General features: G+C 62.7%; 1 protein-coding gene across 1 annotated transcript; it reads left to right on the top strand.

Moving 5' to 3' along the window:
* The first annotated feature begins 1,843 nt into the window (after positions 1 to 1,843).
* Tert (telomerase reverse transcriptase) lies at positions 1,844 to 21,250 on the top strand. The gene is made up of 16 exons (XM_047556014.1): positions 1,844 to 2,107; positions 2,231 to 3,485; positions 6,347 to 6,542; positions 7,427 to 7,607; positions 8,309 to 8,488; positions 9,212 to 9,370; positions 11,141 to 11,236; positions 11,921 to 12,006; positions 13,397 to 13,510; positions 14,375 to 14,446; positions 15,572 to 15,760; positions 17,529 to 17,655; positions 18,232 to 18,293; positions 19,426 to 19,550; positions 19,649 to 19,786; positions 20,162 to 21,250. The coding sequence occupies exons 1-16, from the start codon at positions 1,889 to 1,891 to the stop codon at positions 20,263 to 20,265; spliced, it is 3,303 nt and encodes a 1,100-aa protein (XP_047411970.1). The 5' UTR covers positions 1,844 to 1,888; the 3' UTR covers positions 20,266 to 21,250.
* The last annotated feature ends 3,673 nt before the right edge of the window (positions 21,251 to 24,923 follow it).

Here is a 24,923-nt window from a genome sequence, read left to right as displayed (position 1 = left end):
ATATTCATATTTTGAAATTAATAATGTTTTCTAGGCTGGTTTCTCTGGGGAACAAGAGTAATTTCGTTGTGGGGAAGAATTTCTCAAGCCCAGTCCCAAATTCCCTGGTAGGAAAACTGAGCAATTTTCACACAACCCTTAAAAGGACAGACAGCCCCCCGCTCCGGGACTTGCAGAACGGCAACCTGTAATCCGGAGTGCAGAGGATAAATATGAAGAGCCGCTCCCTCCGGGACGGAACAAGCCTGTTCAAATGTCAAGTACACGAATAGAAGCCATCTCCCCGCCAGGTGTCTCGAGGCGAGAAAGGTTACATTTGTTAGCGCTTAGGCATTGCCAAAGTCGGGTACCGCGCGACCCCACAAAGCCTCCAAGACCACAGGTTTCCCCACTCCCCAGCGATTCAAACTCGACAGCCCCCAGCGCAGGCAGGGAGGGTGCGGTCTCCCCATGCGACTCTCCTGAGCGAAGCGCCGGCCAGGGCCAGGCGAGAGCAGCGGACTCCGATGTGGGCCGCCGTCGGGTCTTCTGGCTTTCTGGGCTGTCCCAGGCAGAAGCCACGACCCTTGGCCCGCCGCTCTCGCATCCTCCCGGTGCGCGTGGAATGGGCCGGCCGCAGGGACCCAGGTGAGGCAGCTCGGCAGGAACCCTGGCTCCATCCGCCTCTTCCTTTGGTGGTGGGTGTTAACAGGGACACTGATTCGGGGTGTCGTGCTTAGTCAGGATCACCACGGAAGCCTGAAAACCTGCAAAGAGGAACTCCCGCTGGAGTTCAGGAGTCTGAGAGGGAACTGCGTCCGCCAGGGGCTCCGGCAAGCAGCGCAGGGGACCAGGACCTGGGTCCCTCTGAGCGCCCCCGACGAGGCTGAAGGGCCGCGTCTACACCCCTCAGCGAGCTAGAGTGGCCTGTCCCCTTCGCTGGGACACGCGGCCCGGCTCCTTCCGCAGCCCTCCTGTCCAGACCCCAGGGCATCCCTTGGCCCCGGGGTCACGGCCCATCTGAGACAAACGGGGGCGCAGAAGCACCTGCTACCCTGGCATCACACGTTTCGCTTCCCCCACTGCTAGTCCCCTGCGGCCCTGGGCGCCGCACCTGCGCCAGGGGAGGCTGCACACCGGAAGCTCGCCGCACAGCCAGGAGACCACCGTGGGGCACGGCGAGGAGCGGCGGGCCCCGCCCTCCCTCTCCCAGCCCGCCTCCTCCGCGGGCTCCGCCCCTTCCTCTCCCAGCCCGCCTCCTCCGCGGGCTCCGCCCCTCCCTCTCCCAGCCCGCCTCCTCCGCGGGCTCCGCCCCTTCCTCTCCCTCCCGCCTACTCCGCGGGTCCCGCCCCTTCCTCTCCCAGCCCGCCTCCTCCGCGGACCCCGCCCCTTCCTCTCCCAACCCGCCTTCTCCGCGGGACCCCGCCCCTTCCTCTCCCAGCCCGCCTCCTCCGCGGGCTCCGCCCCTTCCTCTCCCAGCCCGCCTCCTCCGCGGGACCCCGCCCCTTCTCCCAGCCCGCCTCCTCGCGGGTCCCGCCCCTTCTTCTCCCAGCCCGCCTCCTCGCGGGTCCCGCCCCTTCCTTTCCCAGCCCGCCTCCTCCGCGGACCCCGCCCCTTCTCCCAGCCCGCCTCCTCCGCGGGCTCCGCCCCTTCTTCTCCCAGCCCGCCTCTTCCGCGGGCCCCGCCCCTTCTTCTCCCAGCCCGCCTCCTCGCGGGTCCCGCCCCTTCCTTTCCCAGCCCGCCTCCTCCGCGGACCCCGCCCCTTCCTCTCCCAGCCCGCCTCCTCCGCGGACCCCGCCCCTTCCCTCCCAGCCCACCTCCTTCTAGCGGGCCCGCCCCCGCGGTCCTTTCCCAGCGACGCGCGCGCGGCATCCCGCACGTGGGAGGCCGGGCCAGAACCTCCTGGGCGATGCCGCTCGCGCCTCGGTGTCCCGCGGTGCGCGCCCTGCTGCGCAGCCACTACCGCGAGGTGCTGCCACTGGCGACCTTCGCGCGCCGCCTGGGGCCCGAGGGCTGGCGGCTCGTGCGACCTGGGGACCCGGCGGCCTTCTGCGCGCTCGTGGCTCAGTGCTTGGTGTGTTTGCCCTGGGACGCGCAGCCGCCTCCCGCCGCCGCCTCCTTCCGCCAGGTGGGACGCCCTGGGCATCCGCGTGGGTGGGGACGGGCCACTGGGTAAGAAGCGGGACTCGGCAGGGCGCCGGGGCTGCCAGGCACCTCTGTCTTTGGCGATTCAGGACCTTCTCCCCTCCAGGTGTCTTGCCTGAAGGAGCTCGTGGCCAGGGTCGTACAGAGGCTCTGCGAGCGCGGCCTGAAGAACGTGCTGGCCTTTGGCTTCGCGCTGCTGGACGGGGCCCGTGGCGGGCCACCTATCGCCTTCACGACCAGCGTTCGAAGCTATTTGCCTAATACCGTGACAGAGACTCTGCGTGGCAGCGGCGCGTGGGGGATGCTGCTACATCGCCTGGGCGACGACGTGCTGGTCCATCTGCTGGCCCGCTGCGCACTCTACCTGCTGGTGGCTCCCAGCTGTGCCTACCAGGTGTGCGGGCCGCCTCTCTATGAACTCGGCTCCCCAGCTGAGGCCCAGCCCCCTGTGCCCCTGCGCCACTGGCCCACAGGACGCGCAGGCAGGAGCCAGACAGGCAGCAGATCCACACTCCGGGTCTGGAACAGTGGCAACGGGGAGGCCTGGGGATCCCTGCGCTGGTCAGCCCCCGGTACAAAGAGGCCTCTAGACAATGCAGGCATAAGTCTGCCTTTGGCCAAGAAGCCCAGGTGCAACCTGGGCCTGGAGCATGCCCCTGGGCCAACTCCTGGCCAATCCCGTGGGGTGACACCCACCCGATCAACAGTGGAAGCCGCATCTCTGAAGGCTGAGCGTTCCTCCCCGCTAGGTTGTAAGCGGGACACCAGTCTCCTGTCCACACTGTGGCCACCACCACACCCCCAACCATATGTGGAGATCAGACGCTTCCTCTACTCCTGCTCGGGTGGCAGGGAGCAGCTACGCCCCTCCTTCCCACTCGTCTCCCTGCGGCCCAGCCTCAGTGGCGCTCAGAGCCTCATGGAGACCATCTTTCTAGACTCAGTGTCCCCGCAGCTGGGTGTGCCTGGCAGGACGCCCCGCCGCCTGTCCCCGCGCTACTGGCGGATGCGGCCTCTGTTCCGGGAACTACTTGCCAATCACACCCGGTGCCCTTACCTTGTACTTCTCAGGATGCACTGTCCCCTTGGGGCTGCTGAGGCTCCTGAGGGGTGTGCAGACCCGGGGCCCCTGCTGGCGCTGCTTGGCCAGCACAGCAGCCCCTGGCAGGTGTGCGCCTTCCTGCGAGCCTGTCTCTGCAGGCTGGTCCCCACCAGTCTCTGGGGCTCCAGGCATAATCAGCGCCGCTTCCTGAGGAACGTGAAGAAGTTTGTCTCTCTGGGAAAGCACGCCAAGCTCTCGCTGCGGGAGCTGACCTGGAAGATGAAGGTGCAGGACTGTGCGTGGCTGCGCAGGAGCCCAGGTGAGCAGGGCCTCCCCTGCCACCCCTGAGGTGTCTGAGGTGCGTGTGGCAGGGCTCAGGAGTGGCCCTGGGGCCCCGTGCAGGTGCCAGCTTCCTTGATCTCTGGCTGTCGGGAGCTCCCGCTCTGCAGCTTGTCTCTGGAGAGATCCTGTCCACACTTTCCCTGGGGCAGGCAGGTTCTAGGCATGGCGGACCCCCCAGTGCAGATGGGGTGGGACGTGTGTTAGAGCGAGGTTACTGGAACAGAGAGAGGGTCCCAGAGTCAGCAGCTCTCTTGAGGGGCTGGCAGGTTATTCTTAATCCCCTCTTGACCTCAGCGCTCATCACTGGAAATGGTGCCTGACACTCAGGAGTGGGCAGAAGGGCCTGCCTTGGGTGGGTGGAGAGTGTCCAGTCGCCGGTGTGCAGGTGTGTAGTTTTAATGGTGTACATTCTGGGGCGGGCAGGGTCAGGGAGAAGGACCCAGAAGAAGACTTGAATAACTTGCCAACCGCTCACTGAGCCCTCATCTCTGCTTGCTGCTCAGGCCGCCGTCACCTCTGTTGGCCAGGCCTGCCCTCTGCTCTGGCTGCCAGGCACTGTGGCCCTGTGGACCTCTCTCCCCTCATAGGCTCTGTTTTCCCCAGCCTGAAGACCTGACTGCCCATTATGGCTGGAGACATGCTCAGAGGGATTCCCTGGTCTGTGGGGAGTGAGGCACCTTGCCCCCCTCATCCAGATCCCTCCCAAGCTGCCCCTACCTCTGGCTGCTGGTGGGGGCAGCCTTGCTTCTTGCTCTGGGCATGTGCTACTTCTCACTCGGGCTGAGCTGTCTAGTCTCGTGTACAGCTGTGCAGGCCATTTTCTGAAGCCCCAGGTTGGACATATCTCCTAATCCAAGACCCCGGGCCTTGGAGGGGAGTTGCAGGTTTTCACAGAACTTTGCTGGTTCTCTCTACTGGGTTTTGGTTTGAGTTTGATTTCTCGCTGTTGTTTGGGCCTTCCTCCTGCTTTAAAGGGCTGTTCTTGTTAGCTTTTTAACTTCTCAAGGTGGATGCGTGGCTGTGCGTTTCCCTCTAAGTACTGCCTTAGCTGCACCTGGTTTTGATGTGCAGTCGTTTGGATGCAACCCTTTTGGGGGTGTTTTCTAACGTCTGTGATGTTTTTGACAGGTGAGCTATTTGGGCACATTTTTTTTTCCCAAATGAATGGGGTTTGTTGTAGTCAGCCTTTTCACTGCTGTGACCAGAAGACCTGACAAGAACAGTTTGAGGAGGAAATGTTTCTCTGGGGCTCATGGTTTCTGCTTTGGGCCCAAGGTGAGGCAGATCACCATGGTGGAAGGGGAGGGGGTGGAGGGGAAAGCAGCTCAGGACATGGCACCAGGAAGCAGAGACGAAGCTCGGCTCTCCAGGGATAAATGTGTACCCAAAGGCAAGTGCCCAGGGACCTCCCCAGGTTCACCCACCTGCTGTGGTCACCACCCAGTGAATCCCTGTCAGGATTAGCGCCCTGACGAGGCCACACCTCCCAATGCAGTTGTTGCCCCTCTGAACTTTCTGACTGTCCTGTGCATGAGCTTTTGGGGGACACCTCAGATCTAAACCACACAGGGATCTGGAATGGCCATAAGTCACTCATTTCCGGCAATCTGACGATGACAGTCACCGATTCCTGCAGGCGTTCTTGGCGGTGCACGTGTGGGCAGCGTGTGGTCCGGTCGTCACACTGTGTGAATCTGGCAGCTGCGTGTGGGGCCTGCGGGGACATGAGGGCCTGGGGGTGGGTGTGCGGGCTCTTCCTTGCCTCTGGAGTGCGCAGGGGTGTGGTCTCCGTGGCCGGGGCTCTCACTGCACGGCAGGGTCTTGAGGAACTCCAGCCCCTTCTCCGCATGGCCACCCCCGGCTGGCTGATGGGCAGTGTTTCCCTGCCCTAGTTTTTATTTTGCCCTTGCTCTAGGAGTCTGGGTCCATCTTTTCAACAGCATGGAGGTAAATTTTTCTTTCCCGTCCCTCTTGACAGGACCACCTGGTCTCTGTTCGTTGTTCGCTGGAGAAACGTTGAATGTGTTTCTCTTACTTCCATTTTCTTCTTGTGCTGTTGCCTTTGTTTCCCGCCAGCCTCGGGACTGGTTGTACCTTTCCCAGCTGTGTGCTCTGCTGCTTCTGCCTCCTGGTCATCAGGAGTGTAGGGCTGATCCCGACTGGGACAGTAAGGGCCTCTGGAAGGGCCTTGGCGCCGGCAGCGCAGTCCCCACCCGGGTGCTGCTGCCTGGAAGGCTTTGCCCAGTGGGACATTCTGTCCGTCCGCCTGCTCCCCTCCCTTTCTTCCGTGCTGTCTTGTTGCGGCCTACCTTCTGGGGTTCCCTTGCTTTTCCTGCAGTGCCTTTCCTGTCTCCTGTTGGTGTCAGCCTGGCTTTATCTGGCTTCTGGAGATGGCTGTGGCTGCTTCTCATGGTGCACAGAATAGGCTGCAGAGGGACCAGGCGGAGCCCACGGGCCCACTGCGTGTCAGGAGCCTGCTGTCGGATTCCTCAGCTGGTTTCGACCTGGCTGTACAGCCCGGAAACCCCGAGTTTCTAGATCCTGGAGCTCAGTGACGATGGGTTTGGAATCGTGCAAGCCAGTGTGCGGCACCAGCACCGGCTGTGTGGCTGGGGAGCCCACATCTGCCTGAGCCACGTGGGCAGCCTCAGGTTCTCCAGCAGCCGTCTGAGGGAGCCTGGAGGAATGGAGGACCAGTCCAGTGGGTGTCCTGGGGGCATCGCTGGGGTCAGCGCCCCTTCCTGGAGGACTGTGCCTGCCACGTGGGACCTTGCAGCTCTCGGGTGCGGTCGCGGGGCGTGGGGAGGGTGGCGGGACTCAGGGCGCCTCTTGCTGCAGGAGCCCGAAGTGTCCCTGCGGCGGAGCACCGTCTGAGGGCAGGGATCCTGGCCAAGTTCCTGTTCTGGCTGGTGGATGCCTACGTGGTGGAGCTGCTCAGGTCGTTCTTCTACGTCACAGAGACCACCTTCCAGAAGAACAGGCTCTTCTTCTACCGCCAGAGCGCCTGGCACAAGCTGCGGAGCCTGGGCGTCAGGTATCATCCATGCTTGGTCTGTTGATATTGGCATGAATGGAGGGGCTGACCCAGCTTCACGAGGCTCCCGCAATCCTGTTCCCCCACCAGTCCTGAAGGTCTGGACGGGGCCCGCCCATGGTCCTGGCCCTGGGGCCCCAGGCCATGTACTAGCTGCCTGTCCCCCCACTCTCTGCTTGTAGAATCAGGGGCCTGGGGTTGACCACCATAGGCTCCCTGAAGTGGGGGCACTGTGACGGGCGGGAGCAGCGTCGACAGCCCCCCGCCTGCGGGTCGGGCTCTGTTTAAGCCACATTGTTCCTCCCTGCCCGCCCTTGGGAAGTGACGGGGAGAGTGCGCTCCCGCTGGGCACCGCTGCTGACTTGGCCTCTGAGCAGCTGGATTCTGAGCTAGTTGCTCGGCTGGGGTTTGCTGTCCAAGTGCAAAGGGCTGTGGCAGACGAAGCATCGTGGGGGACAGGGAGAGAGGCCGTGGGGCCTGCAGAGCCCTGACTGTGGCCTTGGCTCCTCTGAGGTCACCTCCAGCCATCCCCACCGCGCTTGTGAGCACCACCAGCAGCCCTGCAGGGCTGCTGAGCGCTTCTGTGTGTCAGCTCCCACGGCACCTTTCGCACCCAGGCCAGTGCAGGGTGTTAGCCAGGGAGCAGCAGCAGGTGGCTGCAGAGGTGGAGCAAGACAGTGCTGACATCTTGGGCTGACCGTGGGGTCCAGCACCTCCTCTGAGGAGCCTGTGGTCGGTGTGGATGCCACAGCCCAAGCACAGCCCTGCAGCGTGGGCTGGGCGCCAAGTGTCCTGAGCTCTCCACTGCTCTGATGGGCACTGATAGGTTCCTGGCAGCTCACCCGTTGTGTGTGATCATGCGGCTCCAAACGGCTCTGTCGCAGGCAACACCTGGAGCGCGCACGGCTGCGGGAGCTGTCAGAAGCTGAGGTCAGGCAGCACCAGGGTGCCCGGCTGGCCCTGCCCACATCCAGGCTCCGCTTCCTCCCCAAGCCCAGCGGGCTGCGGCCCATCGTGAGTGTGGATGGCGTCGTGGGTGCCAGAGCGCTCCGCAGGGAGAAGAAGGTGACCCTTCCCCATGCCCATGGTCAGCATACACTCAGACCAGGGCCCTGGTGTGTGGCGAGCCATGGTGGGTGGAGTGAGGCGGACAGGAAGTTCGCGTGTGGAAGTTCTGGGCAGGTGGGACACAGGCCCAAGGGCCTCTGGTCAGTGGCTGGGGACTCAGACCCTCGGTCTCCTGAGGTGCCCATGGAATCCTGCCACGCCGCAGCCTTGCTGTGCTCTCCATGGGGCGCAGGAAGAACAGGAAGAACTGCTCCCAGCCAGTGGGTTTCAGGCCGCCAGGACCTCCTGACAGCTCCTGACCCTGTGGCTCCTGTCCTCCCCTCCCCTGACCCTGTGGCTCCTGGCCTTTCCTCACTCCATGGTCAGACCTGACTTGGTCTGTGAGTGAAGATGGTCCTGAGCCTGACCCTATCCCTGGTGGCCATGTCTGCAGGGAGGTGGCTTTCTGGTGCAGGGTGGGCTGTGTACTGGAGAGAGCCCCTCTTCGTGTGGTAGGATAGGGTGGGCTGAGTGGCAGGATCAGGTGAGGGTTGTGGGTGAAGCCAGGTGCAGCTGCCCCAGTGCCACGCGGGTCTTCAGATCCCTGCTCTGGGGCGGAGCTCCGGTGGGCTGTGCCCTGGGCTCCTCGGATGTGGGGGAACTAAGCAGACCGGCTGCATCTTGAGCCCCTACCGACTCCAGGCCCTCTGTGTCCTCAGGCCCAGCATTTCACCTTGCACATGAAGACCCTGTTCAGTGTGCTTAATTATGAGTGCGCACAACGTCCTGGCCTCCTGGGGGCCTCCGTGCTGGGCATGGATGACATCTACAGGGTCTGGCGGGCCTTCGTGCTGCGCGTGCGGGCTCAGCGTCCGGCGCCCAGGCTGTACTTCGTCAAGGTGGGTACCTGGCCCCACCCACCACATCTGCTGTCATTCATGATCCACCTGGGGCCTCTGCAGAGTGTGGGCACCAGGTGGCCCCTTCGTCAGCCCGACTGCTTGTTGGGAGTGGCGGCCTGCCTCACCCCCACATCAGCCTAGAGGCATGTCCTCGGATTCTGCTGGGGGAGAGGAACCTGGATGCCCATCTCAGGGGACACCCAGCTCATGGGACAGGAGCTTTAAGCCTTGTGGGGGTTCCCCAGCCTCCGCACCCCAAGTCCTGGGTCCCACTCTTGGGAGCACACACTACATGTTGGTTCCTCTTCAGAGAAGCGGATGAACCTGGCTCAGACTCCAGGGTTTGGGTGCCCTGACCATGTTCACAAGTCCTGAGTCTCAAAGCAATGGGCACAGGCTGGCCTCCGTGGGGCCTAGCCTGGGGCGGCAGGGCCTTAGAGGGCGCAGGCTGGCCTCCGTGGGGCCTAGCCTGGGGCGGCAGGGCCTTAGAGGGCGCAGGCTGGCCTCCGTGGGGCCTCTAGTTGGGAAGGTTCTTGGGCCAGAGGGGTGCGTCCTGTGTGTCTGGGTGGGGCTGTGGGTAGGCCTCAGGTCTCCTGACGTCCTGTGACTGCTCCCTGTGGGGTGTGCTAGTGGCAGGGTGGCCACAGCCTCTGGGCAGCACCCGCGGGGGCCCCTGAGCTTGGGCTGAGGCGACGCCCTGGAGCCCTGTGTGTCCTGCAGGCAGACGTGACCGGGGCCTACGACACCATCCCCCAGGACCGGCTCGTCGAGGTGATAGCCCGCATCATAAGGCCTCCGGAGAACACGTACTGCGTCCGTCGGTACGCCGTGGTCCAGAGAGCCACCCACGGGCGTGTGCGGAAGTCTTTCAAGAGACACGTAAGGCCACGCGGGGTTCCTTGCCGGGCATGCTCGGCACGCGTTCTGTTCACACCGGTGTCTGTGGTGTGCACGTCACTGACGGGGACGGCGGAGGCCTGCCCGCCTTTCTGGCGTCTGTGACCAGGGCGTGTGGGGCGCCTGCCCCCCTCCCGCCTCAGGGTGCCCAGCGGGGCTTCCTGTGCCGGGGCCACCTCTGCCACCGTCCTTGGGCGCTCACGGGTAGAATTGGCCATCTGCATCAGGGTCCTCCGCCTGGGGCTGGGCTTGGGGAGGTGCGTGCTGCTTCCCTTGCTTCTCCATTGAGGAGAGACGGGCAGGTGTCAGTGAATCTCCACACACTGACTGGACCCCACATCAAGGAATTTCCTACCTCAGTGTCCGGGGGCCTGAGGCACCCCAGTGCTGACCTCTGTCAGAACGTGGCTGTGGGCGCTGGTCTCCTGCTCCTGGCGTGCCCGTGACTGGCTGGGAAGCCATGTGTGTCCATGTGAGCATCAGTCCAGGACACCCGGACTGCCGCTCGGGGGTCGTCCTCTGCCGTGGTGGCTCTTCGCTGGGACTGATGTGAGCAGCACTGCTGTGGACGCTCCTGGAGTGTCCGGTGGACGGAGCCTTCTCTGGGGAGTTCCTGGTGTGGGATTGCTGGCCACTGTTGGTCTCGCTGATGTTGCTGCGAGTTTCTAGATGGCCACGTGCTGCCTGCTGCAGGTGCGCCGGGCCCCCTGGGGGTTGTGTCCAGCATGTCCTCATCTGGCCAGCTGGGGCATCTTCTGCGTGGGGTGCCCACCTGCCCTGCTCTGCCGTCCCTGGGGCCCTCCCTCGGCCCGCTGTGTTGGCACTGCCCCGTGGGTGTGTGGCCTCGCACGGTCAGCTGCGGGAGGGTCTTGGCTGGCGGCTTCTTTCTCAGAGCCAAGCCTGCTCTACCGAGCAGTCTGCCCAAGGGCGCCCGCGTTCTTAGGCAGGTTTCTGCCTTGCCTGCTCCTCGGTGTGGGGCAGGTCAGGGACCTGTGCCTGGCGGCTCTGCCTTGTCCGCTGGTCTCGCCAGCGTCCGGTCCCCGTCCCCTTGCAGACCGCCAGCCGTGGCTTCAGTCCTCCTGGGTTTCTGCCAAGGGCGTTGTCTCCGGGCTCCTGTTGGTCGGTCTGCCTGCGACTTCCTGGGCGTGTGCGGACTTGGCCGTGGACCTGAGGCTGCAGCTGCCCTCCAGGAGCTCAGCAGCACTGCATGGGCCTTGGTCATCTCTGTCCTCACTGACCGCTGCTGACCGGGTGGTGCAGAGGCGTCTTCTGCTCTGTGGGGCAGGCGGGACCTGTGTGCACCTTCTGGGTCCGTCCTGATGGTGCGGCCGCTGCCGCAAGCTCCTGGGTGCTGTGGTCCAGGGCTGCGGCTTGCGGCTGGGACGCCCCTGCCTGGCGTCCTGGATTGGCACAGGAGCTGTGTCCTGAGGACGTGGGTCTTGGTGTCACTGGTGAGAGTGCAGGCAGGAGATGGAGGACACGCCCTCCTACCCCTTCTAGACCCTTCCGTCTGCGTGCTTGGGTCTCTCCACATCCTGTGTGAAGTCAGGGTGCTTCTTGGGTTGTGGTGGTGGTGGTGGTCAGTGTGGGGTGGTGTCCTGAGGCTGACCATGGTGAGGCCCCCCTATTTCTGTAGCTCCTGTCCTGTGTCTTGGGGTGGGTGTCCCACTCTCTCGGCCTCAGGCCTGCCCTGGGGCTGGACTGCGGTATCCGGCGGCAGGCACACTGGCCCCTCACGCCCCTGTGTCCCAGGTGTCCACCCTCTCGGACCTGCAACCCTACATGCGCCAGTTTGTGGAGCACCTGCAGGACAGGAGCGCGCTGCGGAACGCTGTCGTCATCGAGCAGGTCTGAGCCCTGGGCGTCGTGTGGCTCCCAGCCCCGGGTGGGCCCCTCGGCTCGTCCCACTGTGGGGACATGACCACGGCCACTGTGCTCGGCAGCAGGGTCCCTGAGCCCACTTCGCCTGCCACGCCAGGCCTGGGCCTCTGTCCTGGGCCATGCACGTGCCCTCTCATCCCACCTGGCAGGGTTCCGCGGCTCTCGGTTCCTTGTAGTGTCTGCCCCTCAGCTTTGACTCAAGGCCACAGGGAGGCCCTTCCTTGGAGGATAGCTGGGATTTGACCTGTGACCCACCCCTCGTCACCTGACTTGTTCAGCTTGGACTGAGACCCCCAAGCCTCCGACAGTGCAGGATTGGGTCGTGCAGTTCTTTGGTTCTTTGCAGAGTCTTCTCAGGGCGTCCTTAGTCTTAGGGGACAGTGGTGTCCACTCCATGATGCCCACAGCCCCTCCACGAGTTTCCTCGGCTCCCCAGGGGGTCTCGTGGCCAGTCCCAGTGTCTCAGGGGCCGAAGCAGAGCCAGTGTTCACTGTCCAGCAGACTGCAGACACCATCAGTCCACCCCCCCAGCAGAAGGGTCCCTGGACCTGGCCCCCCGCCCGACTTCACCATGGAATCCTGACCCCGCGGGGTCGCCCACGGCCATGCCTGCGTCCTCATGGCCATCGCCTGCTCCTGCCTGTTTTCTAGAGCTGCTCTCTGAATGAGACCAGCGCCGACCTGTTTGACTTCTTCCTGCGGTTTGTGCGCAGCAGCGTGGTGAGGATCAGGGGCAGGTGAGTGCGGCCAGCCGCCCAGCCTGCCATCCCCATGTGTCCTGCAGCTGGGCGCCTGACGCCGTTCACACGGGCTCCACTCTGCACCTGGACCTTGGGTTTGCAGGCCCCGTGCCCCAGAGAGGGCAGAGCACCAGAACCTTTGTTACTCTGGGGCCTTCTGCTGAGCTTCCTGTCTCGCCTGGCCTCTGGTGGAGGAGCAGACCAGGCCTCTGCAGCTTGGAGCTCCTCTCTCAGGAGTAGGGGTTGAGGCACTTGGCTCCTCTTGAGGGCCTGAGCTGGTGGCAGGAGCAGGACTGGCCCCAGGCACCGGAGTGGCCGTCAGGAAGGAGTCTGGGGCTCACCTGGGTGGTTCCAGACAGGCTTGTCATTCCCAGCAGACACAAGCTCCGGACGTTTTTATCGAGGAGCACAGTAGTTGGTACGTGACCGGTGGCGTGAATTGTCTCACTGAGAGTGCTTGTAACGCTCATCACGATGTGATTGGAAACGCAGGACGTACTTACAGGGAAGCACAGGTGGCAGCGTGCAGCATGCTGACTCTGACAGGCCGAGGAGAGCCTCCCCGTGTCCTGAGCGGGCAGCACCCATGGGAGGCTCTCGCCAGCCCAGCACTTGCCGCTGGGCATCAGCAGCACGGCCCCCAAGAATCAGCCTAGCCTACGCACAGGCGGCCTGTCTTGCAGAGTGCGCCTGCCCTTTCCTGGCAGTAGCCACTGCCCATCTTTAGCGGTCCAGAGTTCTGCGCAGCCACCCCACCTGCTTGCTGGCCACGTCCAGGGGTCCCTCGCGCCCTGCGCCCCTGTTCTCCTGTGTTCGTGAGAGAAGGCTGGCCGTTGCCACCAGAGGAAGGGCTCTGTGTCCAGGGTGGGTGTGCTGCTCTTGGTTCAAGTGCCAGGGTGAAGCTCAGAGGTGGAGCACTTACTTAGCATGGGCAGGGCCCTGGGTTCTATCCCCAGCATCAAAGAAATGCCCCGAGAAAGCTCTCGGCCGAGGCTGCCTGGACATATTTCTTAAAGTTAACAAAGTCACAGTGAGTCAGAGAAGAGGGTCACAGCATCTCAGTCCACAGGAAAGATGGGGCTGTGCAGGGAGCTGCACAGGACTGTGTAGACGTGGTCCTCACAGGGACTCGCAGGCTGAGTGGCCAGTACTGCAGTGCGTGTGAGACGTGTGGGTGTGGCACACGTGGAGTCTATGTAGTGTACTTGGGTGTGTCCATGTGTGCAGCCTGTGCGTGTGTGGCCATGTCCCTGTGTGCACGCGTGGGCCTGTCTGCAGTGGAGTATGTGTGTGTGCATGTGCACATGTGGGTATGTCTGCATGTGTGTGTGCTGGGTACAAACACGAAGCCTGCTGTAGCCACCTGCCTCTACCCTCTGTCCCCCAGGTGCTATGTCCAGGGCCAGGGGATCCCCCAGGGCTCCATGCTGTCCACGCTACTCTGCAGCCTGTGCTACGGGGACATGGAGAACAAGCTGTTTGCTGAGGTGCAGCAGGACGGGTATGGCTCCTCTCTGAGCACTGTCTTATCTTCTCACTCAGCATTCACCGGGTGTCATGGTCTCCTAGTTTCAGAGAACCAGACAGGTCCTGCCCTGTTCTCCACATGAAGTCACCCAGGAGGCAAGGAGGCGCTCCCAGCCTAGAGAGAGCTGGCACGTCCGGCCTGTGGCGGGTGACCAGGTGCTCACTGTGCCTCACAGAAGCTCAGCGGGGGAGTCGTGCCCCAGGGCCCTCCCATCCGCTGGTGGTCCCCGGGCGCTGGTGCTGGGGCAGCCAGGAAGCTTGTTTCTGGACACTTCCCGGCCGGGCAGCAGAGCCACAGATCGTGGCTGCGTCTGGCCTCGCAGCCGACCCCGTGGGCACTGGGGGTCTGGCTCAGAGATGCTGGCAGCACTCCTGAGTGTCAGGTTGTGCCGGCACAACGCCCCCAGCAGCTCTGGTTGACGGCAGGTCCCTCCAGGGACGCAGCAGCATCTGCTAGGAGAGCGGGGGAGGGCATGCCATGAGCCGCAGCCATGGGCCCGCGTCTCCCTGTTCAGAACACGGCTCCGAGCAGTGCTTGAGCTAATGGCCTGCTGCCTTGCTGGGGCCCTGGGCGTGGGGGTCACAGCTGTCCCTGGGTGGACTGAGATCCGCTGTCCCAGGCTCCCAGGGGATGAGAATCAGCTGTGCCTGCTTGGAAGGCCGGAGCTCCTCCCGTCCAGCTCGGGTCCCCCAGGCCTGGGCCGTGGGGTGCACCTGCCTCCAAGTGGCTCTCGCCTCAGGAGGGCGATGCAGAGGCCACTTCTGTCAGGAGGAAGCTGGAATCGTTACCTGCCTCTGGGCGGGCATGCGAGGTCGGCTGCGTGTCCCTTCGTCCTAGGGTGCTCCTGCGACTGGTGGATGACTTCCTGCTGGTCACTCCTCACCTGGCCCAGGCGAGGGCCTTCCTCAGGTGGGTCCTCACACGGAGACAGCTTGGGTGCAGCCAGGCACCAGGAGCTCAACTCCTGGCCGGAGCTGGGCAGGGCGGCCCCTTGGTCAGATGGTCGTGGGTGGTGGGTGGACGGCCTCAGGTGCGGCAGGGGTTGGCACCAGGCAAGCCCAGAGAGTGTGCTGCCAGGCCAGGCTGCCTTCCGGCCTCCAGTGGAAAGCCCTGGGCTTGCATCCTCGAGTCCTTCTTCCTGATGGACAGCTGGGAAGAGGCCGGAGTGTGGACCTGGCGCACCGGCACACTGAGGCCGGCACTGGCCCGTTGGAGATGATCTTGACACTCCGCTGACTACGTGTGGACGGGTGCAGTGTGCCTTTCAGCACGGTTTATAGGGTCAGGTTATATCCAGGGGTTGGCTTGACCTTGCTGTCGGGCTCACATCGGGATTGCGCTGCCTTGGAGGGCGCGGAGCGAGGTCCCCGCGGGGGCCTCAGCTCACAAGGGGGAGCTGGGGAGCCAGGAGCTAAAGGCCTTGGGGAGGCTTCTAGGTGGTGGGGTGGCCGCCAGGCTGTCTGGTGGGAGCACTCTGCACACTGTCCAGTCCTGGGTTGGCCCACAGGGCACTGCAGCAGCTTGTGCTGTCTAGCAGTGTCCAGGAGTCCAGTTCATTAGGTTGATTGAGAGAACCCTGCAGGTCCACATGCGCGGGAGCCACGCAGCCAGTGGCCACCAAGGGCAGAGGACACTGCTTCCCTACGCAGAACAGGGAGGATGGCTGGCTCTGCCCCAGGGTCTTGGCCAGAGAGGGGAACCTGGGGGGACAGTGGGTTCCCCTGGGAGACGAGATTGCTAGGCAGACCACTCAGGTTGGGGAAGGCTCTGCAGTGGACGGAGGCCTTACCCCATGGGTGTGAGCCCTGCAGAGGGTCCCGTGGCCCTGTCTCCTGCTGAACCCTGCCCTCTTGTTCTGAGCTGGTTCCAGCCACAGATGCCGGCCTGTCCTGCCCAGGACCAGTGCTGAAGAATGCGTTCCTGTGGGGTCTGGTTCTTGCTGGCCCCAGGACACTTGGGGTTCACGTACCAGATCCTGAGAGCCCTTCTTGGGCAGCAGCCCCATCCTGTGGCTAACACTGCCCTTTGGCTCAGGGCCCTGGTCCAGGGCATCCCCGAGTATGGCTGTGAGATAAACCTGCAGAAGACGGTGGTGAACTTCCCCACGGAGAGCGACGCCCTGGGTGGTACGGCCCCGCTCCAGCTGCCTGCCCACTGCCTGTTCCCCTGGTGTGGCCTGCTGCTGGACACCCAGACCCTAGAGGTGCTCTGTGACTATTCCAGGTGAGTGGCCCTGGCAGGTCGACGGCTGTCTCCGTCAGAGCACATGGCACTGTGGGCCAGTCTGGTCCAGTCCTGTTCACAGGACAGGCATCTGGGGACCAAGATGTCGGAAGCTGGTGCCCCTTCAACCCAGGTGGACAGAGATGCGCCTTCCCAAGGGAGTGCGAGCGTTCGCCATGGAGCTCTTTCCTGGGCTAGTTGGTCAGGACGTGCAGACACAGCCTGAACCAGCCGAAGGGACACACACCTCAGCCTCACCCATGGCCTCCTGGTGGCCGGGAGTCCAGGTCATGGCGGGGCTTGGGTCACCAGGGCTCTTGCCGTGGGGGTCTCTGGAGGCGCTGGTCCGTCTTCCCAGAGCTCAGAGCGCAGCCTCAGGCTGCGCACAGACTCTGGCCTCCACAGGCGTGGACACAGAAATCCGGCCGTCTCTTTGTGAGTGGAGGACGCAAAGGTTCCAAAACCACAGTGGAAGGCAGGCCCGTCTGCCCTGCGTTGGCGACCCCAGCTACCCTGGGCCTCCCCGTCCAGACCCGGCCTTCCTGTCTCCAGTGTTGCTCTTTGGTGATAAGAGACGGATGGTTCCCGTGTTCTTGAGAGAACTGACCTTTCCCATGCCCCACACGCCAGGTTCTCGGTGGAAAGGAGTCCAGTGTGAGCAGCACTGACCACAAGAAGTAGGGCAAGACGACCCCACGAAAGCACAGCAGGGCCTCCCAGGAGCCGGGAGGTGGCCAGTGCCCTGACTGAGCACCCGCGCCCTCGGCGGCATGGCTGTCTGGCCTTGGTCCTGCTGCTGTCCGGCTCACTGGGCCCCCAGGGTAGCGGGCTCAGGGTGACGTGCACGCTCAGTCACCACCTGGCCTGAGCCCTCGCTCTGCCCAGTCCTCACTGGCCAGACTGCAGCCACGGAGGAGGCGGTGTTGGGAGCAGCCGGCGGCCGCAGGACCCTACCTCCCCTCCCAGGCTCCTTCCCTGAGGGCTGGGCCGGGGTGGGCCGGCTGGAAGGGGCTTTGGGAAAGCGGCGTGTCCTGCACCTGCAGTCTGCTCAGGAAGTGGCCAGAGACCTCAGGGTGGGTTTCTCTTGGCCGTGTCTGAATGCTAGGGTGGCTTGCTTTGCCAGCACAGGTCACCCACTGACCTTGGAGCTGCGGGTGACACCCAGTGGTGTGGAAGACCTCTTTCCGCATCAGTGTTCAAAAGTTGGCGTCAGCAAACGTCCTGGGGTACAGGCCGTGTCAAGCACGTGATCTTTGGGTGTGCCATGCAGGGACAGCCAGGGCCAAGAGGCCACTCTTCCTTGTGTCCTGCCTGCGTCCCATCCTGTGTCAGTCAGACCTGGCAGGTGCTGTGGCTGGGTCTGCCCGGTCTCTACCTTGGCTTCAGGCGAGGGCGGGGCACACACTGGAGCTCCTGCCTCGCACCCCTCTGGGCTGCACGGGGCGGCTGCTAGTGAGGTTGGTCGATCGCTTCAGCTGGACCTGCTGGTCTGTCACTGACCAGCGGATGTCTGAGGTGGGGGTAGTTCGTACTGCCGGCCAGGTCCTGGTAGGAGCAGGCCGTCCAGCGACCTGGTCATGCGTGAGCTTGTGCCGTGAGCCAGCGACCGTGCGGAGCATGCTGCGTGTTCTGTGCGAAGGCCCGACCCATCTGGGTCCTCACCTGGCAGCCACACCTCGGGGGGGAGGCGGGGAGGGGGGTGCAGGACTCTGGAACCACCCACTGCAGCTGCCGGGGATGCACACGTGACGCCCGCTTCATGTCACAGCTATGCTCAGACCTCGGTCAGAGCCAGTCTCACCTTCCATCGCGGCTTCAGGGTGGGGAGGAACCTGCGTCGCAAGCTCCTGGCTGTTCTGCGACTGAAGTGCCATGGCCTCTTTTTGGACCTGCAGGTGAGCGGGAGACCAGTGCTCAGAGCCCCATCGCAAGGCCTTTCAGGTCCTGTAGGCCTGTGTGTGTGAATGTGTACGTACACAAGTGCACATGTGTGCAAGTGTGTACCTCTGTACACTTGTGCAGGTGTGTGCCTGTGTGTGTACGTGTGTACATGTGCAACTGTGTGCATGTGGATGTTTGTGCATCTCTGTGCCTGTGTACGTGTGTGCATGTTAACGTGCGTGCATCTCTGTGTCTATAGTGTGTACATGTGCACATGCAAGTGTGTGCATGTGAATATGTCTGCCTCTCTGTGCCTGTGTGTGTACGTACATATGTGAGAGTGAGTGTGCACACCACCACGTGAGCAACGTGTGCATATTGAGGGCTCTGAGCCGGCACCTGAAGGTGCTGTGTGTCCTGCTGGGCACCTCCTGCCCCTGCTCTGCCCTTTCACAGTGACCCTAGGAGGGCCTGCCTGGACTTCACTTCTTGCCCTGGTCCCCCACCTCCCTCCGTCTGAGTGATGATGGCAGAGTAGACGGTGGCTGTCGGGGTCTTGCTGACGGTCCTGTCTGTCTCGGGCACTCCAGGTGAACAGCCTCCAGACAGTTTGCAGAAACGTTTACAAGATCTTCCTGCTGCAGGCCTACAGGTGGGTGTGGGTGCACTCCGCCAGAGGGAGGCCAGGTGGGACTGCGGAGCCTGGTTCTCGTCCTGCAGAGTCCAGCCTGCTGCTCCCTGGGGTGCTGGGGCTTCTGCAGCAGGAGCCACCTCTGCACAGTTCTGTGTTCTGCACTGGTGGGTGTGCTTCTGCCTGTGGCCAGGTGTTTGGGGCCGGCGGGAAGTCTCAGTGGAAGGTACCCAGTGGGCAGGGGCCACAGGCACTGAACTTGGGGACCCAGGGAGAGAGCACTGAGCTTGCGACCAATGAGCATTTCCAGCCTGCACCCCAGGAGAGTGGCAGGGAGGACATGGCTCCTGGGCAACCCAGCTGCCCTGTGCTCACACGTGAGCTTGTGCTCAGGCCTCCAGAGTTTCTGGGTCCTTCCTGCCCTTGGCTGGTCCTGAGGACTGAGGGTGGTGGGTGGTGGTGGTGCTGGAAGCTCAGTCCTTGTCCCTGATGCCAATCCACAGTTTTGAGGAAAAGGAAGAAGTTTTATTGCTTTGCTAGCCGAGGCGAGACAGGACTCCTGTCCCAGAGGAGTCCCTGATTACACCCATCAGGGAACGGTTTTTAAAGGGGATTCAGAGGCTGTGTTCCAGGTGTGCGCTAACCTGGTGGGGTCGAGTCACTTGCTGATTCGGGCTTTCTTAGAGAGGCCAGGCCATCCCCAGGTCGAGCTGCTCTGTTCCTGCAGTGGGTGTGTTCAAGGACACACAGTCCGATGTCGACGTCTGGATACCTCAGCCGGTGGGGAAGAAGGGCCATCTCGGCCCCGAGATCTGGGGGGAGGGAGGGAACCCAGTACAGGGTGGCGCAGTCTGTGCTCAGAGCGTGGGACGGACGGCCTCATGCGGCACCCTTGCTCTCGGTGCTTGACTGGTCCCTGAAGTGGGAAGTGTGTCCCCTTGGCCCCGATACCAAGTCCTTGTTACCACTCAGCCGAGCACTCCAGGCGCCTGCACGGGTGTGCCGACACTCAGCAGGAGACTCGGCACACACAGCAGCAGAGACGCGTCCCACACATCGCGCGGGGACGGACGCTCCCACTAGCTGCACGCCTGCACACGTGCAGTGAGCACTCGAGGGCGTGCTGGTCAGCTTCCCGTCTGTCTGCCTCCAGGTTCCACGCCTGTGTGCTCCAGCTGCCGTTCAGCCAGCAGGTGCGGAAGAACCCCCTGTTCTTCCTGCGCCTCATCTCTGACATGGCTTCCTGCTGCTACTCCATCCTGAGGGCCAGGAACCCAGGTGCAGGAACCAGGGCTGCCGCTTGTGGGGAGGGCTGCCTGCAGGGCAGTGTGGGCCAGGGCCCCACGGCGGTCCTCAGCCTGCCCTTGCTCCCCCAGGGGCGTCACTGGGGGCCAGGGGTGCTGCTGGCCTGTTTCCCTCTGAAGCTGCACAGTGGCTCTGCCACCAAGCCTTCCTGCTCAAGCTGGCTTGTCACCGTGCCACCTACAGGTGTCTCCTGGGGCTGCTCAGAACAGGTAGGCCTGAGAGGAGTGTGGCCTGTCCTCAGCACTGCTGCCTGCTGAGCCCACAGCAGGGCTGTCCCTCTCCTGAGAGGCCAAGGGGAACACCAGACCCGCACCTCCACAGCCTGTGCCCTGCCTGCTCCCCGGGCCTCCGTGGGTCCCTAGCTTAGGTGGTCTCAGACAACCCCCTCCGGCCCTGGCTTTGTTCCCTCTCAGTCACTCTGGGCTCCTCGTCTGCCCCAAGGTGTGGGCCCTCTGTCCCTTGGTTGAGGCTCCTGCCTGGGCACCGGGCAGTGCTTGGCCTGGAGGTGCCTGGCATCCTGGGTGGGCTGGAGGACTCTCCGACCTCTTCTGGACGGAGTCTGAGTTCTGTTCCTTTTGCTGCAGCCCAAACACGGCTCCGTCAGAAGCTCCCCGAGGCAACCTTAGCCACCCTTGAGGCTGCAGCTGACCCAGCCCTGACCACAGAGTTCAAGGCCATCCTTGACTGACCCTGCCCGCTCGCTGCCTGGGCAGCTCGGGCATGGCAGCCTCACCTTGGAGCTGCATCGCTGGAGGGCCCAGATCACCCAAAGCCTGGTTCTGCTGGGAGCCCACGTCTGTGCGGTGGTGGGCTCATCCAGTGGCCTGCTTCCTGTGGGCAGTCAACCCCTCCGTGCTGTCCTCTAGGAAGCAGAGCTCACACGCTAAGACCCTTTGGTGACTGGAGGCTCCTTTGACCTCTGACGGCCCAGAGGAGGCAGGTGGGGGCCCAGCGTGGGCAGAACCGCCCTGGCCTGCTGTGCTGGGAGCCCTGTCGCCCGTGCCCCTCAGAAGGGGTCTCTCTCGGGGCCCTCGCTGCCTGGTTTGGAACAGCGGGGAGGCCCCCGGTGCCCTCGTGGGTGTGGGCTCCTTCCTCCTGTGGGCCACGCCCACCCTGGACCACCTCCGTCACTCTGGCCACAACCGAGGTCCACTCACTCCCCATGAGCGTCCCCAAGAGCCGAGGCCCAGGAGTGCCTCACCACACGTTGCCCACGCCATTCTGTCCCCTGCACAACCTGCACGCCCGTCGTGGAGTGGACTCGGACCAGGGTGCCCTGCCCTGCCAGGACCGCCTGGCTGGGGTCCCACAAGCATGCCCACGCTTTCTACAGCAAGAACAGCCTCTGGATCTTTCCATTTAAAAACAGACCTCATGTTTGTATCAAGATGTGCACTGCATAAGCGCCACTGCATATTACGGTGTGCACAGATGGGGATCCTGTGGTTCAGGGTGTGCCTCCCTGCTGCAGGCTCCTCCAGGCCTACATGCAGCTCCTGGGGCAGGTACCAGCCCTTCCAAACAGCCGGAGGGTCAGGGAACAAGGAGCAGCCCCCACTGTGGGAGCCAAGCTGGGGGCAGAGCGGGTGGGGTCCTGGGAGTGGAGACAGGCCCGGCACGTGATGGGTCTGCCGCTGGGTCTTGGGCATACCCAGGCCTCTTCTGGCGTTTCAGTAGCACCAGTGGGTCAGCTCTTGACCTAGTCAACAGCATTGTTTCCAGGGGTATTTTGGTTCGGTGTTGCTCAGCATCACTTGCATTTCTACTGAAATACTAAACTCTCAAGCGTATGCCTTGATCCAGCCAAGTCTAATTCTCTTAGAACCACGGTGTGGGCGAGGGGTGCAGCTCAGTGGTCAGGTTCTTGCTTCACATGCACAGAACATGCCAATCAAAGGGCCAAGTGAAAATAGCAGCTTTAAGAGGAAATGGAGCGGTATGGGGCTCCCCAGGTCCAGCCTTGGTGGGAGCTGTCTCACGTGCATCCCACGGACATGTTTGTGGAGCCAGCAAAACTCAGAATGGAGAAGGAGTAAGGGGCAGGAGGAAGTGAGCGTGTTGGCAGCTGACCAGCACCCCCAGCACCGGGGTGTCGCTGCCTTGCAGCCAATGGTCCGCTCTGCCCTTGCCCATTGTCACCCTAGGTGCTGGCTCCGTGCCCCCAGAGCGTGTGGTGGGCAGAACAAGGACCCTTGGTGCCTGTGTCCATTCTCTGGCACTGAGTATGTGGTGGTAGGACTCCAGGCTACAGATGAGAGTAGCTGACCTTGGGCTAGGGAGGTTGCCTGAATTCCTGGGTAGCCCTCTTGTCAGGATCCCTGGAAGGGGAAGAGGGAGGGTGGCCTGGTGCATTTGCATGGCCTTGTCAGTGAGTACCTTTGTGGTAAACTGCCGTGTTTCAGTGACTTGTCATGTTAGCAAGTAGACGCAGCACGGGCCTGTCCTTGAAGGCCTCCAGCCCAGCACGCAGCCCTGGGCAGGGCTTCCTGCCCTTCCCACATGCCAATTGCATGAAAGTCTCCATGGGATGCAGGTGCTGATCGACTCAGGCTGCCTGGCGGGGTCTCCACGTGGCATGGCTACCCTTCAGCTGCACCCAGGTTTGTGGAACATGCTTCACAGCCCCAGAGTGTGCCTAAGTGGTGACAGCCCGAGGGCATGGCGGCTGACAGGGCTTGCTTTTCCTTTGATCAGGCATTGGACTCCCAACCTGGACTCGCATCCCCTGCCTTGGCAGTGGATCTGTGCGTCCCAGACCCACCAGTTGTGGGAGGGGGCTGTTTCCCTTAAGCTGGTATGTGCGTGTGACAGAATTGCCTTTGACCTCGGAGGCTAGAGTCACCTCCCCAGATGTGATCCTAGCTACAGTCCAAGGTGGAGCTGTGCTGAAGGAGAGTACTAGGACGGGGACAGAGGGCACCTGTGGCTGGTCAGGGTCCTGGCGGCCATGTTCCTCAGAGCTGACCAGCCAGCAGTCATGGTGGTGTCCATCTCTGAACTGACCAGTGTGTAGCTGCTTGATTTCCAAGCCATCACTGCTGCTCCAAAGGAGAAAGTCCTGGGACTGCAGGGCCTCCTTTCCAGACACTTGTGGCTGGGTGGATCTCACCAGTCCCCACCTGGCCTGTCTCCGGGACCAGCCTGGGTGCTTTCAGTTGAGGGTGCCTTGGACATGGGTGTGGCCATGCAGGGTGAGGCCATTCAGTCCTGCTGTCTATAGCCTGAGCCCTGTCCACTCCTCCATGGGTGGTGTTCTCAGCCTCCTCCAGCTCTCAGGGCTTTAGGCAGTAGCCTTGAACAACTGGTCTGTTTGGTGGGGGTGGACATGCCTCTGCCATGTTTTGGACCACCTATCTGTCCAACATTGGTCCACCTGTTGGATTACCTCCTGTCCATCTTTTCTACCCAGTAACATCCACAGCTCCTTTGAGGTTGTGAGCAGGGTAGAACTTTCTGGGGAGGTGGATGTCCCCTGTGCTGTCCTAACCCCAGCCCTCTCTGTGGCTGGACGGGGCATAAGTGCTGCCGTTCCCAGCACCCCTGCGAGGTGTCCCCTTGCTGGGTGGAGCCTTGCTGTTCCTGTGATGTTCTACACCCAGAGTCTCACCTGGGCTGGAAGCAGGGCCCCCACTCAGCACCCTAGTGTTCCAAAATGTGGCATGAACATAAAATGCAACCTCAGAGGGTGGCTTGCCAACAGCCATCCATTTTTGTTGCCTAGGGTCAATGGTGGGATCGGCATGGAAGGGGAGAGCCAACTTCGGGTCACACACATCTTTGCTGTGACCTTCCATATGTAGGATGGGCAGAGACAACGCATGGAGGCCAGCTGTTGCTGTGCCTTGCCGGCACCCTCCGCACCATCCTGGTCACTGCGGCCCTGCTCCTCCCCTACCAGGCTCAGCTAGCCAGCCTCCCCATCTAGACTTCAGGGAAGTGGGCAGCTCACCCAGAACATGAACCCCAAAGATTTGCAGTAGCCACGGAGGGGCCCTACCTAAGAAAGACACAAGAGCAGAACTCAACAGTGGAGGATCCAGTGGAGCCTGAAGCCCACCCTTGGGTTAGCCACGTCTGAGGACTGGTGAAGGCCATTTGGTCTGAATTCATTTTGTGTCCCTTCCAATGGGAAGAGGAGAACGACATGCTGAGTTTCAGTGGAGCTCACAGATGGGTAGGATTGTGCAACTGAGCCCAGGGAGGTCAGGCTGCGCTGTGTGGTGGACTTTCTTTGTGATATTGCTTGTCTTCACATCCTCCTACTTGATGGAGGGTGTGGAGAGGTGTGATCCTGGATGGGGCTGAGCAGGACTCACCCATCTGTGGGCTCAGTGCTTCCAGCTTCCTGTAGCCAACGCTGTGCTGGATGCACAGCTGCCCTGCCAGGGGCAGCAGTGAGTATGCCTGCCTTTTCTTTGGGGTCCGAGCTGGACGTGGGCAAGGAATGCACAGACCACCTGATTGTTGGCTGGGTTTCAGCACCATGGACAGTGCCGCCTGACCCCATGCTGTTTTACAAAGCACCAAGCCAAGGGGTGCTGCAGTGTGCAGCATGAAGCCGCAGGTGTGCGTGGGCCCTGTGCCCAGGGGCCCGTCTTCAGACCTGCCCCTGGCTCCGCAGTCTGTCAGAGGAGAGAGAAGGGAAAACAGGAGAGAACAGGGAGAAGCAAAGGAGGAGCTGGGTGGGAAGTGCCTTCTGTGGCTCAGCGTGAGGCCGACTGTGTCCAAGGGCTGATGGGAGGCTTGGCGTAGGCTGTGCCAGGCAGCCGACTGGGTCGAGAGCCTGGCCCCTCTGACCCCTGAGATGGGATACTGACAGACCATCACCCTCTTTGTGCCTTAAACAAAAATCAGGCACTGGGGGAAACTGAAGAAGTGCCATATGGGCTTCCTCAGAAATGGTACCAGGACCTCCTGGGCTGCCTGTGCTAACAGCGCCTGCCCCTCAGGCCCCTCATGGATGTGCTGACCAGACCACCCTGGGTGAAGAAAGGGCGCCTTCTTCCCTTCCAGAGCACTGCTCTTCCCGGGGGAGCCGCCATGGGGCTGGATTCCAGTAACCAGCACCATGGGGACCCAGCACCTGAAAGGGGACGAGTGGCCCTGCTTGGCCATTGGGATGCTTTGTCACTTGGCCAACTGAGAATGCCCAAGACTGCCCCCATTATCCTGGACCCCTGGGGACTGAACAGCCACAGAGACTGCAACCCCACAGGACCTGGGTTGCAGGAGCAGCACCCCATGGATGCCCAGGACCCAGGGGTCAGACACTGCCCAGGGTCCATGCGTTCCCAGGGTGGCTGTGTCCCCTTGGCAGGGCAGCGTGGACACTGGTGGAAGCTGGGG

This window comes from Sciurus carolinensis, chromosome 6 (genome assembly GCF_902686445.1).
Source record: "Sciurus carolinensis chromosome 6, mSciCar1.2, whole genome shotgun sequence".
NCBI classification, from domain to species: Eukaryota; Metazoa; Chordata; class Mammalia; order Rodentia; family Sciuridae; genus Sciurus; species Sciurus carolinensis.
Note: the sequence above shows the minus strand (reverse complement) of the source record. Positions and strands in the feature narration are given on the sequence as shown.

Excerpts from the sequence above, each read along its gene's own strand:
- Tert (XM_047556014.1), top strand. The coding sequence starts at position 1,889 with ATGCCGCTCGCGCCTCGGTGTCCCGCGGTGCGCGCCCTGCTGCGCAGC. Across the intron at positions 8,489-9,211 it reads CCAGGCTGTACTTCGTCAAG|GCAGACGTGACCGGGGCCTA; the intron begins GTGGGTACCTGG and ends TGTGTCCTGCAG. Across the intron at positions 14,447-15,571 it reads CAGGCGAGGGCCTTCCTCAG|GGCCCTGGTCCAGGGCATCC; the intron begins GTGGGTCCTCAC and ends CCTTTGGCTCAG.